The sequence below is a fragment of the Callionymus lyra genome, chromosome 3, assembly GCF_982586985.1.
Source record: "Callionymus lyra chromosome 3, fCalLyr1.hap1.1, whole genome shotgun sequence".
NCBI classification, from domain to species: Eukaryota; Metazoa; Chordata; class Actinopteri; order Syngnathiformes; family Callionymidae; genus Callionymus; species Callionymus lyra.
In genome coordinates, this window is record NC_141820.1 from 38,456,143 (window position 1) to 38,472,644 (window position 16,502).

The 16,502-nt window shown below is 43.1% G+C and overlaps 1 protein-coding gene across 12 annotated transcripts in view; it reads left to right on the forward strand.

The window, feature by feature from the left end:
* sox5 (SRY-box transcription factor 5) overlaps nt 1–16,502 on the forward strand; it is a 74,680-nt gene that overhangs the window by 3,480 nt on the left and 54,698 nt on the right. For all 12 annotated transcript variants that reach the window (XM_087787854.1, XM_087787855.1, XM_087787856.1 and 9 more), the window contains exons 2-3: nt 3,761–3,956; nt 12,544–12,766. In XM_087787854.1, coding sequence (XP_087643980.1) covers nt 3,761–3,956; nt 12,544–12,766 — 419 coding nt within the window. The remainder of the gene's footprint in view (nt 1–3,760; nt 3,957–12,543; nt 12,767–16,502) is intronic.

A 16,502-nucleotide genomic window follows, 5' to 3' on the forward strand; every position in this document is an offset into this window, starting at 1 on the left:
TAAAAATTATATTTCCCTAACAAATACTACTGAGAGAGGAGTCCGCTTGTTCATCAGTAGGTCTGTGCATTCACCAACAAACCCATGACTGTGTCTGCGTGTGTGTTGGCAACAGCAGCGACATTAGGTTGTGTGTTATTGCCTTTTGTGGTGAAGTTGGACAGGAAACACGGTTCGGGCTGTCGGCCGCCGATCGAGGGCACTTCACAGAGGATGCTTTGTGTGTCTGAGCATTTTTGTGTGTGTGTGCAAGGGTGTGTCGCTGGGTGTATAAGCGAGTATATAAAACTTATGCACTGTTTACACAAGTCAGGAGGGGAACATTTTTAAAATAATTATCTGCCGTATTGACTCAGAGGATTAAGCAGCACGATGTCATATCTGAGTCGCCTCATCGCAGCCTTTACTCCCAGTTTCAGTCCCACTGTTCCAAAGGAAAACCTATTAATAGATATTTGGAAATATCCTTAAGAGTCAGCGTGGAGAAGAGAGGGATGGATGGAAGGAGAGGGGAGGGATGGAGAGACATTCTTACAAACAGCTGATTGTGTAAAGAGGGAACACTAAGTAAGACAACACCGGGGGGACGGGAGGATTTTAAAATAAGTGTGTGATAGAGCGAGCCGAGGATAATCGTTTCAGGGCTCAGAAGGAAAAGAAGCGATAATAATGAAGTGATGGGCAGATGCGGGGAGGATGTATTTGTTTAAATTCCCACCTGAGGGGTCGCGAGGATGTAAACGTAACGGTCGGCTCCTCGGAGGCGAAGCGCCCGAGGCGTCTTATGAAAAAGCAGCATTTCCCATTTTTTAAGACGCCCTGTGAGGGAGAGTCACCTGAGTGGCAGGCGGAACCACAAATGTCACCGTGACTGTCAAACGCCGTGGAGATCTTATTAGACCTGATAGATTTGACTGTGCGGTCGTGTAGCGGTCTAAAATAATGGCTTGTAATTTTAACATCCACTTTGCTGTGGAATTCTCCGGAGGACGCTCCCACGCTCCCTGAAAGCTCGTTCTGAGTAAAGGAGTTAACAAGAGCAGTTAGTGCTGTGATTATGTTAGCAGCCAGACACACACACTCGCACATGTGTGTGAGTTACTGTCACTGCCATTTCAGCCGGGGTTTGTCTCTCCCTAAATCTTCATTAAGGCAAATCTTTGCTCTCATTTTTTTTTTTTTTTTTTGCTTAATTCGACTGATTCATGTGTGTGTGGTTTGTCCGTGTGCCCATAAGCCCGCATTTAAACATGCCTGCATGTTTGTAAGCTCGCGTGTGCTGACGTGCCAACATGAAATGGTTGATTACAGTTTAAGCGACGGCCAGGAGACGGTTAACTACCGATGATTCCGATTATTCGGCCGGTTAATGGACGTCCGTCTCTTTCCGCTTAGTGACTTAGTGGTGGTGGACATATGTGATATGAGCGGGACTTAACTGAGGAGCCGCTAATCATCAAAAGCTAAGGGGAAGTGGCGGTTTAATCTCAGCTAAGCTCTGTCACCATGTACATGATGTGTTTGTGTGTTTTGGGAATTCTCCTGTGCGAAACCCGCCCCCCCCCCAACTAACTTGTAGTATTGTGCATGTTCATCTAACAGAGGAAAATTATTATCGCATGAATTGATCGTCCCTTAAACCTTCTTCCTCAAGCAGGACCCTGCCGAACTTTAGCACTAACCTGCACGCCTGCCATGTCCAATTGTGTGGTAATTCCACTTCAAAAGGATAACCATGAGGGGAATGGGATTTTATAGCTGGAGAGGGGAACGGGGGAAGTGATATTATAGTGTGAGGAAAGAGAAAACAGTGTTTGTGTTTCGTGTAGCTCGTCTAAACGAACACACGTTAAAATGGAAAACGGATAAAACACAAAAAACAACACTGCTGTCAACACGTTTAAACTTCAGGTTAAGGTGTGTAAAGTACGTGAGTGTGAGCGCCTGAAACAAAAGACCTGAGTGTGAGCGAGTGAAAAGAGGTAAAGTAAACAGGCGCTGTCGAGGACAGACTTGTAGTGTCCAGGCTTGTGTTGTGTGCATATGCACATGTGTGTGAGTGCCGCCTGGCGTGAAGCCTCATAAGTTTGCACAGCTGGGGCGTCCAATCGCATCAGATCTGGTGTGTGTGTGTGTGTGTGTGTGTGTGTGTGTGTGTGGGACAACAGCGAGGGCTCTCACAGATCACTCATCACCTTTTTTTCCCTCAGATAACAATAATGTTACCAGCAGTCAATTTTCAATTGACATTAGCGATAAGAGCGTGAAATTTGATCTCTGGTCTTTTGTTCTTTTGACAACGCTACAATCAGATATTTATGGGACTTTTTTTTCGCTGAGCAAGCTGATACTGATGGAGAGCAGACAGATAAAGACAGTCGACAGCAGCGTGTCTGATGGGTTTCCTTAACTGTAACGGTTGGTCAAGTTTCTGTAAAGGCTCAATAAGTGAAGTTTTAACCTCTTTCAAAACATTTAGTGTTTCACTCTTTTAACTTAACTTAAACCAATGTAAATGCAGGTATGGATGTTAAACAATATGCATATGATATTTATTTGTATATATACAATATATAGTTTTCATACAATATGATGCTACAAGAAGGGTCGTGAATGAATCCAAGGCTGTTAAGTTCCTGTTTTATCTTTGTCATTTAATATCCGTCTCTTATCTGGTGATACGTTGCATTCCCTGCCCAGCAAAACCGCTTCTCCCTCCTTATGTTGTAAGGTAAATACGCAATGAATTAGCGGCACGGCTGCTCCAAGGAAACAAAGCCAGATGCACAGTCCAAAGTAAATCCAATAGAGTCTAAAGTGTAATCAGTTTACAGGAGACAAGCGGAGAGAGACATGTGAGGCAGCAAATCAGGCAGGCAAGGAAGTGCTCGGAGATAAAGATATGAGACGCTTACGTTTGGGAGAGAGACGCCTGTTGCTTCTATTTGTCATCGCACGCTCCTCCGTCTGAGGCTTCCACACTTCTGCCGTGTCTCCGGCTCTGCGAGCGTTAGCAGCCTATTACCCAGGGTCATAGTCGCAGTGGCTTCAAGGCCGACAAGTGCATCTGAAAGCTCTCAGGCGATGCTGAGAACCACATTAAATTCTATTATTTCCACGTAGTCACTGCGCCCCTATTCAACTCAAGTACAGGGAGGCAAATTTACCTTGCGAGAGACAGACTTCACCTAATAGATGCGGCTTTATATCCTTTGCCTCCTTTCAAGGGAACAAAGCCACAGTAACACATGCAAACAGCAGGGTTCTTGTGTTGCTAGCCATTTTCCTTCTGTCCCTCTATTGTCCCGAAGTTTTCATAAACACACATTATTGCCTGTCTGCCGACTGCTCTCCGACTTTTCTCTTTTCCTACGCTGTGTTTGAAAGCCTATTGTCAAGACATGGTCATTTCCTCGACAATGCCGGTGCAAGTGAGCTCCATTTGCTGTAATGGCTCGGTCTTTTTGGAGGCATGAATGTTGAACGGGCTCCATGGTAAACATACTGGAAGGCTTGAGCGCGTATTGGAAGGTTTGCCAGGGAGCTGGGTGCTTATGAACAAACTGAAGGCCAATTGTCTGCGAGAACACAAGTGGAGTTTGCAACAATGTGCAGAGTAAATAGGTAGAATGGGTGGAGTGGCTGGATGAGCAAAAGAATACAACAGAATAAGTCGCTGTGCTTAGGAGAACAACAGCTGTCCACATCATCTTCTGAATATTGCTCAGTCCACCTTATACATCTCCCCTCTTTTTTTCAGGATGTCTTCCAAGCGACCAGCTTCTCCATATGGGGGGACAGATGGAGAAGTAACTATGGCAACCAGCAGACAGCGAATGGAGGACGACGAAAGTGAAGGACTGGGCGGTGTCATCCACCTACCCCTGGTCTCCTACTGCAGCAAGGTGTCCCCTCGCTCGCCCCCCGGCCGCAACTTGGACAGCCCCACCAACACAGTAAGAGTTGCTTCGAATATGTTTTTCCTAAATGAACCTGAAGCTGCTTCTGACACACAAAACCTTTACAGGACTAGTTAAGAGTTTGTAGCTTAAAGTAAGCACACAAAGTCAAGACATAAGTTTGTGTGGATCCCTTTAGCCAAAATGTCAGTCCGGCTCAATAAAATCTTGAAGACACAAGGCCTACTATATGTATACTTATCAAGGGATCTCTATCAGAAAATTTGAGTTCTCACTCTTAACTATTAAATTTATCATTTTTATATATGTTTGGTTTCAACCAAATTTCCTCTCATGTGCATGATCCAGATCGACTTTTGACATGTATTTTAAGAGCTTTCTGGACAATCTATCTTGTACCTGGTCAACTTTAAATGGAATTGTTAGTTGTTTTAGATTGTATCATTTATACATTCAAACTCTTGATAGCCACATAAAAACAGTTGGTGGGAGAAACTTGTTGAACATTGAAATTAGGACACAGTAATAGTGTTTTCCAAAGGTAGGACCATTGTTACCTATAAGTAAATTAATGCCATTTTTTATTGATTTATAACTTGTGTAAATATTAATTATTATAATTTAAGTGAAGCCTGAGGCTGTTTCCAAGTTAATCTTATAATAATTGTTTGCTATGACATTAGCATGGGATGTATATGGACAACTAAATAGCTCCTGGCTGTTAAAATTAGAAAAGGCACCTCCAGGCATGAAATCCATTTTCGTAGTTTTTGGGTCACCCTGTTAGCCTCAAATTAATTAAGCAAACCCCAATTATAAATTACATTTATTTATCAAGCCATTAAAAACGTTTTTTTTAAACTAATTAAGCAAATGTTTAGACATGCCATCTGGTCTAAAATCATATGGAAAATATATTTTTTAACCTATCACAGTCATTCACTGTCTTTCTGGTGCTATTTAAAGAAAAAGTGAGTAATATCAAATGATTCCAGTGATATTTCATAAGACGTTTTTATTTTCGCAACACGAACTACGTAGAATTTAAACAATAAGAACACTCGACTTTCACAGCAGGAAAAAAGTTATTAAGTGCCCGGAGCTGCAGCGCGTTTTCTTTACAAAATGAAAATGAAAATTGAGGTTCAAGGCTACTGTTTGGGTGCACTTTTGCTTTTATGTGCGCCCCACCAGTCGTTGCCTGCAGTCTGTTTGATGCACACTTGCGTGACTACAAAATGTGAGTCAGTGCAGTGAGTCATTTTCTTGGGAATGAAGTGTGACATTGTGTGGCGGCGTTGAATGTATGGTGTGTTTGCACAGTTGCCTCTCAGTCGTGATGGACTTCTAACTGAAACTTTTTGTGAGAAGCGATTGATCGCAAAAGTGTAAGAATACACAACACAAGGAGGAACGACCTTTTGCCTCATTCTGATGACGTAGAACAATCAGAAGTTACTCAGGTGCAGTAATAGAACACTTATTCTGTAATTAAACCACTGATAAACCTGCAGGCTCCGCCCACTCTGGACTCTGTCACCTGAGACCAAATCACACGTGCAAATATACGAGCACGTCCACAGCAGAATGAGCAAAAGACTTGTTTCAGGTGTGATGCAGATGTGTGTCACGTGTGTGTGACAGGTACAATCGGGGCCCATTTGAGTGCATGTTACAGAGGTGGAAAGTTTCCAGCCAGAGAGGTAGATTTAGTATGTGGCAGAGGGGGGTGTATAAGGAGGGGGGGGGGGGTTCTCTTTTTTCTTGGGGCATTTGTCGTAAAGTGATAGGGGGAAGTAAATGGCTCATCGAGGGCCGGCTGGCTTGGAAGTGAGGCAGCAGGGGGAACCAGGAGGAAGGCGGAGGGGGAGGAGGACCAGATTACAGCTTTATCTTGTCATAGTAAATTAACACGCTAGCGGAGACGTGCTCGGCTACACGGTGACCTCTTCATCCCCACTGCCCGCCCGCCTTGGCTGCCACTTTACCTGCTCATCAACACACAAAAGTTGATGTGTTTATTAGTGACGTGTGAATATGTCACTGTTACCCCTTTTGAAAATAGTTGATTCTTATTAAAGGTAATCATGAAGGAATTTTCGGAGGTCACAGCTTGACATTTTTACTGATGTTGTGTTAAATACAAAAACATGTTCAATCTGTCCTGCCAGAGCAGAAACTTACATAGTCACAAGTAGAGAAAAGTCATAAAGGGAAGATATAGAAACAGCAACTTAGTTCTCCTGTTAATAAAACACCAAATGTTTCAAATGACTTGTTGCTCAAACAATTTCTTATTCATACACACCACATGCAAACGTACGCGCACTGCTTTCTAAACCCAATTTACGTGAATCAGTATAACCTCATCCATATTCAAAACCTTGCATTCTCTGTCAATATTTATTTTTGAACTCTGAGCTGCTGAAAGTTACCACACCTCTAGTAAATATTTGTTCAAATAAAGCAGCGGTAGAAAATACACGTTGAAAGCTGTAACAATGTCTGTTCAGAGTTAAAAAGTGGTTTCTTCTGTTCAATAACAACTGCCTGTAACATTTACCAATCGTATACTTTAATGTTTTAATTCTCGCCAAAAAACTCAAGTGAAAACGTAAAGGATTCTTAAGCATTGAGAGGTGGACATTGGAATGAGTGTCAGAGGGACAAAGATTGTTAGATAAAGATTCTTAGTCAAAGTAAATGAGGACAAGAAGATTCATATTTGATGTTCCATTAAAATATTATTGAGAAATATCAGTGCTTTCTAAAATACATACACCAGTTATATAAATGCAAAACTAACACTGTTCACTACAAGTGAATTTTGAATTTTTAAAATGGAAACGTTTTGCTGTGAAAAATGTATTTGGATTATTATTGTTATTCTTTCGGTAGTTCCATGATACCTGTGACGCATTTCAGTAAAGATTTCTCCTCAGGGAATCTTCGGAGAAGGTGTTTGCCTCACCTAAGTAGAGCCAAAGCACCAAAACGCTTGACTCCTCTGGAGAGTTCTAGGTTTTGGTTTACAAAATGTTAAAACACAAATGAAATGCTTTTCTCTTCAGCTCATGAGTTCAAGGATGCTGAAGAAAAACACTCGCAAACATTTGATTAAACCTTTTTTCAAATCCAAATGATTGACTTGATATCACACCAAAGACAGTCAATCATGATCCGTTCTGAAACCGTTTCATGAAACATCTTTTTACATTTCCATCCCAATCGCCTGACAGTGTTTGTTCCGAAATAAAAGGCGGGGTTTAATGAGCCAAACAATCGTCTGTAAGTGATAATGGAGGAGCCGTAATTATTTGTGTTGACAGGCAGGATTTATGCAAACACGCAGGAGAAATATATTTCATCAGCCTCTCATCTTATTCGCTTTTGTTGTGTGTAAAGTGCATTTATGTGTGTGTTCGTTTTGAATCTGACGGATTTAACACAATTGACGAGCGGTCTCGAGACACAGTGGTCACACTTAATTTCTCACGCCAGCGGTGCTCAAACACACGCTCGCCTGTCAACACCGAAGGGGTCCTGGTTAAATACACTGGCAGGATTTTTAGGCAAACTGCTATTGAAAATATAGAAAATACAGCTGTGCACCTTCAGATAAGGCCAGCCGTCTTATTTACACATAATGAAATCACAATAACGCTTGTTAAATCGAGGGTTTTTACTAAATATGTGCACAATTTCTCTCTGGCGCTATAAAAAAAACTGGGGTTGTGTTGTAAAGCTCAATCATATTGTTGGGACAGGAGGATAAAAGTAAGTGTGTTTGCTCGCTTGTCCCTGCCTGAGGGACTTCCAAGTCGAAACTGACAGTGTCTGTGTTTAGCCATGGCATGTAAAGGGATTTGCTGTGTGTGTGTATGTGTGTGTGCGAGTGTTTGGCTGTGTACCGGAGTGGATGTCGTGGAGATTGGCAGCTCTGGCATTGAGCTAAGTCTTACCCCCCTGCAGGAGCGATCAGTAACACTCTTATATACGTGTGTGTGTGTGTGTGTGTGTGTATTTGTGTGTGAGTCAGGCAGCTGTTTCCACTTTTTCCTACTGTCACATTGTCCATGTCTTGATCCACGGCGGCGCGGCAAGCATCAAATATTGTTTTTCCACACACTCACCTTGCGAGGGCTCCAGACACGGCGGCGAGTAGGAGTGAGATGGAGGGATGGATAGTTGGTTGTGTTGGGTTAGGAGGACTAAACTGCAGCATCTGGGCTTGCAGTGGGGAAAAAATAGATTTTTTTTCTTGTTTCCTGGCAAGAGTTAAGTGTTTTTAACCAACCTCCCCTCACAGATGAGCTTAAGAAGACAAAAGTTGTTTAATTCTGTTCCATTGCAGAGGCAGTAAAAGGATAAAGGGAGTGAGGCGCAATTTTTACTTTGTTCCAGTCATTTGGAAGAGAATTGACATCTGCAAACTAAAGGCAGAACCGCCCACACTGCCAGCCTGCCACATCCAGAGCATAAAAATACATATATGCAGGCGCTCGCGCATTTGCACGCACACCTACAGGCTATGTACACACTGGCGGTGTCAAATGTGCACGGCAAGATGGCAGAACCTGCTCAAACCCAGGAGACGAGGGTACGATGTTCACGTTAGCCAGGATTCTTTGAATAAATGCATGTTTATGAGAAGATCCTGAACCCTAGAGATCGTAAACACCATTGTTGGGTGTTGAGGCATGAATTGGATCCCCGCTCCCGAAAATGTCTGAGCATTACATCAGAAAATCGGGAGGACCTGGGAGAAGGTTGGGGACCCCCTTACTGGTTAAGGGAATAGATTACCTAGGACATCTTTTACAGTTCCCTTGAGTCCTGCTTCATTGAACTGGTCTGTTTCTTGGGACAGTTTGAGTGAAGCCATATCTAGAGTTAAAAAAGAGAATGTGTGTCTGACAAGACACAAGTCCAACAAGGTCATCCGGCAAAACTGACCCACCAGAGTCATGTCCATTCTTACGAACGCTGAATCAGCAAGTTTATGTTTGAAGTAAAAGTACAAAACCACTTTTCTCTGATCACTGTTCACTGATGACATGAAGAGGACAGGTGGGAAGAAATTCAAGGCCGACTTCAGGGTAACACCTGACAAGAAGTACCAAAGTTTGGTTTAAAATATAAGGCTGGTTATTTGACTTTTGAAGAAAAAGATCAAAGCTAAAAGGAATGTGTCCATTTATCTTTATGCAGAAAGTTACGCTACTTTCACAACACTTTCACAACACAAGTGTTGCTGGTGTCTGGCAGCAGAGCAGTGTTGCATACCTGCTTACCAATGGTAGCACAAATATTTGTCCCTACATCGACTCTACATGTAAACCAGTCTTTGTTGCATTTGGTTCGGATAATGTCTTAGCTGTTTTCTACTTTTGTAATCATTTTACTTTTGTGGAATCTGTGTCAATGTGCCATCTGTCCCTCGTAGGGTTCTACAACTAGATTTAGACGGATTTTCATGGAAGTGTCAGCTCTCTCATTAAATAAAAATCTGCCCTGTGTCATGTTCTGTGCTTAAATCTCTCTGTTTGAACGTCAGATGAAGCACGTGGATTAAAACAACGTTAAGCTATTTAAGTTGTCCTTATGATGAGTCTGTCTGATCATAAATAATGGTGCAGACTTTACATGCAGGTCTTAGACGACACCATGGCACCGTGTTAATTCCTTCAGATCAGAAAATGACCCTCATTGTGAGAACCGACAAGATGACATCTCCCTGACGGATTCTGAGTTAAAAAAAAAAAAGATCTGGAAAACCCCAAGACTCCGTGGCCCCTCTTCCTCCGCTCGCGTATTCTTCTGTTTGTTTTGTTTTGCGCCCCATCTTCCTTGAATGAAAGTGTGCGGCAGTTTTAAGTAGGCGCTGGATTAGATAAATGGGATGTGACAGGTGTGACCGTCGCCTTCAAGACGCCTCTCTCACTCTACATCTTTCTCATTTCCTCTAATAACATCACCTCTCTCAATCTCTTCTTTCATTCTCTGACTTCTTGTCATTTACACACACTATCTCTCTCTCTGGCTCGTTGCATTTGCATGTCATGCTCGCAATGATGCAACTTGTAATCACAAAGCCGTTCATTTGAAGTCTGATTTTCTGTAATCGGGAGAGGGTGTAAGGAGATAGGAGACAACAAAAGACAAGTGGGAGGCAGAAAGACAGCAGAAGGTCTTGCTCGGGAAAAGTCGGCCAAGGCCTTCAAAGAGTTTATATTTTTAACTGGATTAATCTGTTTCTGCTACCTTCAAACATCAAAACAGCTCTATAGGGAACATTTAATTCAAACTGAACAGAGATAACTAAAATAAATGGGGAGCTAACTGGGATCCTTGTGGTGCCCCATTCTGAAGTGATTCGATTTTAAACTGCAATAAAAATGTTTGATTAGATCAAAAATATTGATTCAAATAATGGATGTCCACTATGAGTGTAATGAAGTCTGATTCAAAGAACATGTTTTCAATAAATTAAATGAACTGAACAAAAAAAAATGTATTCTTGGAATACTCTCAAACAGACTGATATGTGTCATCAACAGGGATTAAGTAAAATAAGAAACACAAAGTTACTTGTTCTGTCTTTATATTTTTAACCTCTTCAGTGTTTAAGCCCTGGCAGAGAGAGGCACTACTGAGTAAGCTTACTAAACTAACTAAAACCAAGTGTGGGTCAAATATAAACACAGACGGTTTTGTTCACAGTTTAGTTTCTTTATGACATTGATTGTCATGGAAGTGTGGCGACACACATCATGAAAGGAAGTATAGACGAGAAGTGATCTCTGTGTTAATGAGGGAGTTCCTGGGAAAGCATTGCTTAGTTATGCTCAGTGCTCGGAGATTACCTGGTCAATGATTGAATGAACAATTGCTGTGCAAACACACCATAATGCCATTAATAGAGCAGGAATGTATCTACGCCTCTATCACATGCGCACACACACACACACAGATGGAGGTGGTGGACATGGTGTGTGTTGCTATCCCAGGTGGTGTGTTCTGCACTGTAGTGAGATTAGCCAAAGATTAACCCCGTGGACCATTGACCCTCCTGTCTACAAACGGCTGAGCTCACAGACTGGCCGGCTGATTTTGTCAACTCAGTTGCTGCCGTAATTAAACAGAGCGCGATATACCTGAACAAACTGTGGATGTGTGAGCACGAGCACTGGTGCCCGGGGGGAGGATCATTTGCAGAAGGTTTTTTTCATTATATCTATATGTTTAACAGACGGCAAAGAGCTGCGAGTGCTTTAGTGCTTCACTCTCAGTGTCAATGGTAATTGGGCTGAGCTGGATTTAAGTCTATCAAGCTGGCTGTCCAAACAAATGCCTGAGTTATCAGGTCAAAGATTAAGACGATGACATTTACTTACTGTACTTACTGGTCCTGAAACAATACTGTGACATACATCGATCCAGAGATGGAAATAAAAGGATCTGGTGGGCAGGTTTTCCTCCTCGCTACAGTCACTTCTACCCGCTCAAACAAAAGGATACCAATATGCTGATGTAGTTTCTGTTGGACTGGTGACTGAGCTCCCTCATTTATCGGTCAGGGAACATTTTCCTTGACTGAAACCCAGTTTTAACTAGTTCTCTACTCCCTCTGGGTCATTTCATGACTGCCACATATCTAATGCAGACTGAAAAATAGTCCAGAATCAGTTGCGACCACAATCGGAATAAAGAAACTAGGCCAAGTCAACACTAATGACAGGCTTTTTTGTGGCCGCTCGAAACATGAAGAGGGCCCAACCCCACATAACGTCAGTAAGGGAACCTACCCAAGCACTCCTGACAGCAAAGACCATGTGACCAGTTGCACAAATTCCCGTGCCCACTAAATATAGCTCACATTATGAACAGGCTATGAAAACGTATGTAACAATTCAAGTTTTGAATATGTGGCTAATGTACGACTTACTTACCTACTCTTTAAAAAAATGTTTCTACAACCGTTAAATTCAGCAGTCGATCCACCTAAGACAGGACACAACGCAACATAGGTCATATCATGACTGTCACGAGACAGCAGGAATATTATTCATAGCAGCAGGTTGATTAAATGTGGAGCTGTACCCTGGCATTTACATTTAGTTTTTGTTTTGTTTGACGCCTCGCCAAATACACATGGCTTGAAAACAAATCTTGTTTTCTAACTTTGATGGAGTTGCATCTTTAATATTAATTGTCAGGAACGTTGCAGTAGCAGCAGTGTAACTCAGGAGTTTTACAGGAGACTTGGACATCCCTCAAAGATGAACAGCTTTAGCGATGAAGCGTTAGCGTGACTGGAAGCTCGTGAGATGTTTATTTATGTATTTATTTTTTTCCCGCTTTTGTTTCAACTACTCGCTCTGTTAAGCGTCTCCAAGTCAGATGAATGTGTATTCCAGAGAATGTGAAGGAGAATAAAAGTATGCCCTAACTTGAGATATTTGGCTCTGGATGAAAGATGGCTACAGTGGGCATGGTGTAAGAGAGATGGAGAAAAATAAATACGATAGAAACCGAGATAACGAGTTGGGAAATTGTTTGTTTTTATTCATGCTACAGAAACTTTTGGAGCTTTCATTGAACTCTTCTTCCTTCCATCCAGGAGCTGGACGGCTCAAAGGGGAGCTCGCTGAGTCCCTACGCCCAACACAATGCTACCTCACCAGGGAAAGAAGACGGCGGAGGAGGGGGGCGGCTGTGTGGCGACGGAGGTTCTGCTACAGGGATGCTCGGGACCCCCGAGAGACGCAAGGGCAGCCTGGCAGATGTAGTGGACACACTGAAACAACGCAAGATGGAGGAGTTGATCAAGAACGAGCCAGAAGGTCAGTGATGAAAGCAGATGTTAGCGTGGACAGATGTGCGATCAGAAACATATTTCTGGCTCTTTTTCTGCTCCCTTTTCTCCCACTCTCTTCTCCAACCCCGCTCAACGAAACGTCTTGAAATAAAGCATGAAGACTACAGACCTCTCAGCGAAGGTTTTAGGGGGGTAGGGAACTCCACCAGGTCAAGATAAAGGGGACACAATGGGGGGCTTGAAAAAATATCAATTACATTTTACACATATTTTATACATACAGTATAAAATAAATGATTCCATAATTTCAGCTCCTTCCAGCCTATGTTAAATCCATGATCCAACTGAATTTACACTCTTCTTATCTCCCCCTCTTTTTTGGGGGATATGCTGGGTATTCCAGCTGGTACTGTATAAATAAAGTTTAGTTGAACTCATTTAAATAAAACTGTCCCCTCTTCCACTGAGGATAAAATAGTCGAGGCAAACACATGATGAGACAATGGAGCACTGTGGTGGACAACAAGATGATTTAACTATCAAAGTAAATGGTTGGATGTAGCCTGTGACTCCGTCTCGCTCCTTCTGCTGTGTACCCACACACAGTAGACGCATCAGAGGCGACTCTTTGTTTTTCCAGCACACAGACAGACAGCATCAGCTGTTTGGGCCCATTGTCCACCACGCTTTGCATATTTATCACAACCTGACCAGTAAAGATGTGCATGTCTGAGTGTGTGTTTGCGGAACTTTGTGCATGTTTGAGGGTGTGAAAAGCTCTCAGAGTGTTTGGCGGTGAGGACGGCACATCATACTTCCTTCTGGAAAAATTTGTTTTGATTATGCTCGCTGCCTTCAGCGAAATATTTCACAGACAGTTTGCAATAGGAAATCAGAATTTAGCCCAAGGGTACACATCTTAGCTTAGCCGAACATTTCATTGTCAAATTAAGCCCTGAGCTAACAGTCGGAGATTGCAAAAGAGATAGAATTAGCCCAGCGGCGAACGTTAATTTGCATTTGCAAATAAACGACGGATTAAGTCACTATGAAGACGATGACATGGTGATGATGTGATAAAGAGATTAGCAACAGGTGTGTCTCTACGAAGAAGGTTGGAAAAAACTGTTTGGAAACAAGTTGATAAAGATTCAACGCCTTGCTCAAAGGCAGTCAAATAAAGATGCCAGCCAAAGCAAACAGCAGAAGCACTAATACGCCTCTGTACCTCCTACTGTAGGCAGCCTGGAATGACACTATGCCCGAAAGGTTAAACAACAAGAAGTGAGGCAGTACAGTGTGTATTTGTCTTCAAGTGTAGGTGTACATGTTGTTTCCCTGAGTACGTCTCAGGCTTTCAATTCAAGCTGTGATGTGCTAACCTTATTTTTTAAAGCTTTTGAGGCTTTAAATGCGGTCTAGACTGCCGGTCAGCTCTTGCTGTCTGGTTGTTTTCATTCCAGTCGATATAGAGGCCTGTTGTGGCATATTTTACAACAAAAAAAGCTGTTTGTGGAGCTGAGCTGTAATTGAGGTGTGTTTTGGGTTGTTCGCAGCTTCACTGGACCTCATGAACTGGCTTCACAGGAAAGGAAAAACACAACAATAATGGATCTTTATGAGTCAGCCAGCATACAGAGAAGAACCAAGAGAGATGGAGGGGAGCGCACAGGAAAAGAAAAGGAGAGGGCACAACAGAAGGAGGACGAGAAGGGAGAGTAAAGAAGAGAGCGAGAGCGCTGTGTGTTCGTCGATCCCATTAGCAGAGAGCCACAGTGGTGCGGCGTCCAACCCCGAGCATTATCTGCCCTACGTTTAAATGAAACGTGCCAACAAAAGGCCCCAGCGCCTGCAGACCCTCACAAAAACCCAGGCCAACCAAGAGAGAAAGGAAGAAAGAAAAGATAGTCATAGAAGAAAGGGGAAGCTGAGAAAAGATGAAGCGAGGCAATGGGAAATGGAAAGAAAAGAGAGAGAGAGAGAGAGAGAGAGAGAGAGAGGGAGAGAGAGAGGGAGAGAGGGAGAGAGAGAGACGACAAGGGGCAGTATTGAACGCGAGATAGAAATCCCCTTTCTGTGCCCGGCTAGCTATTGTTTCCCTGCGCTGCTCACAAAGGCCATTAGCAGCAAACAGCAGGTTGGGATGAAAATTTTATGAAGGCTTTAATCATTATGAAAGGCCGGGAATATTACTGCTCCCTCTCACACACAGACACAAGGATTGTGTATCGCTTCCAGCTGGATCAATGACACAAACGCACACCAGCGCACATTTGAAAGTGTACAAACCAGGAGGGCAAACATCAGGGCTCAAGACACAAAATGGGTCAGAACGAATTAACATCTCCGACCAGCACAAGATAAGTTATCCAGGACAGGCCGCGGGTGAAGGAAACTCTGTTGTTTTAGTTTGGACTCTGCTCTACTTAGACTGGATGAATAGTGAGCAGAAGATATACTAGGTCAGTGTGTGTTGAGGTCCATGAGTTGTGTATTTGCATATGTTGTTGTAGGTAAAGCAGAAAGTAGTATCTCAGAACTATTTCCGTGAAGGCTGCTGATGCATTGCTAGTCATGTCGTCCCGTATGGCCCGACCACTCTCCAGCGCTTTCCTGTTCCCTCCATTCATCTCTTGTCTTACACTAGCAGCCACCTGCTACCCCGCGGACACACCCAAGCCGGCAGACGCACACACTCTGCCAGCATCTTTAATAAATTCTTCAGAAGCAACGCGGCGGAACGGCCAGAATGCGTCGACACTGTACATGTGTTTGTGCGGCGAGAGGCGGCCCGTGCTGGAGAGTGTGTGAGTGTCATTACCAGGACTAATGAGAGCAGAGAGCGAAGCGGCGCGGGAGGCCAGGGGTCGAGAGGAGAGTCGGTGCTAAGGCCCAGGAGAGACGAAGGTGCGCGCCCTCTAATACACACAGTTTAACAGACACACACCTGGACTGGGCCGTTTCCTTGCACCCTCCTCTCAATCCCCAACGATCCCTACAATAATCTACTGGAGGAGACGGACGGACTGACCGACAGTAGAGGCGGCAGGAAGAAGAAAGTGAGAAGTAAAGGAGAAACATCACTAAATGGGGCACAGCTGTTCCTCTATGCCCCTGGAGTGGCGCCTCTACTGGCCTAGACTTACACCAGACACACAGCCTCATTTCTCCTCGGCTGAAACCAAACGTTTAACTGCAGAGATTTAAAATGGAATTTCCAGCAGCTGGTGATTTAGAGAAAGATGTTTTCTGCATTACTTCATGAGGGCTAAAATGACAAAATGTAGGAGGTAGCTTGTTACGGAGATCGGTTAAAAGGGCACTCACTGAGAAGGAATAGAGTTCGGTAACATAATGGCACAGAGGTTTTGTCAGTCATTGTGATTGACGGGGACCTGTTTTTCTCTTCTCCTATATAGTGTTATTCAAACTGTTTCAAGATAACTTTGTTATACTAAATTTAATATATTTCTATTTGTGTGTCCGTACTCACTTGGACAATCATCACTCAATCCAGTACTATGTTACACACAATTTACGCCAACATATCACACCTACCTGTGCTACTCTCCTTGCTCTCTACCGTTGTTAATGTTCAAATATTCATCTTTATTGTTAAATTTACAAGACAACGGGGCGACCCCGATGTCAGACCTTGGCCCGATGCTTTATTGATGACCGTAAATTTAATTCTGAAGACATCACTAGAAGTCTTGTCATGACGCTTTAAATCTGAGTATCATTTTTACTGTGAGTTTTTA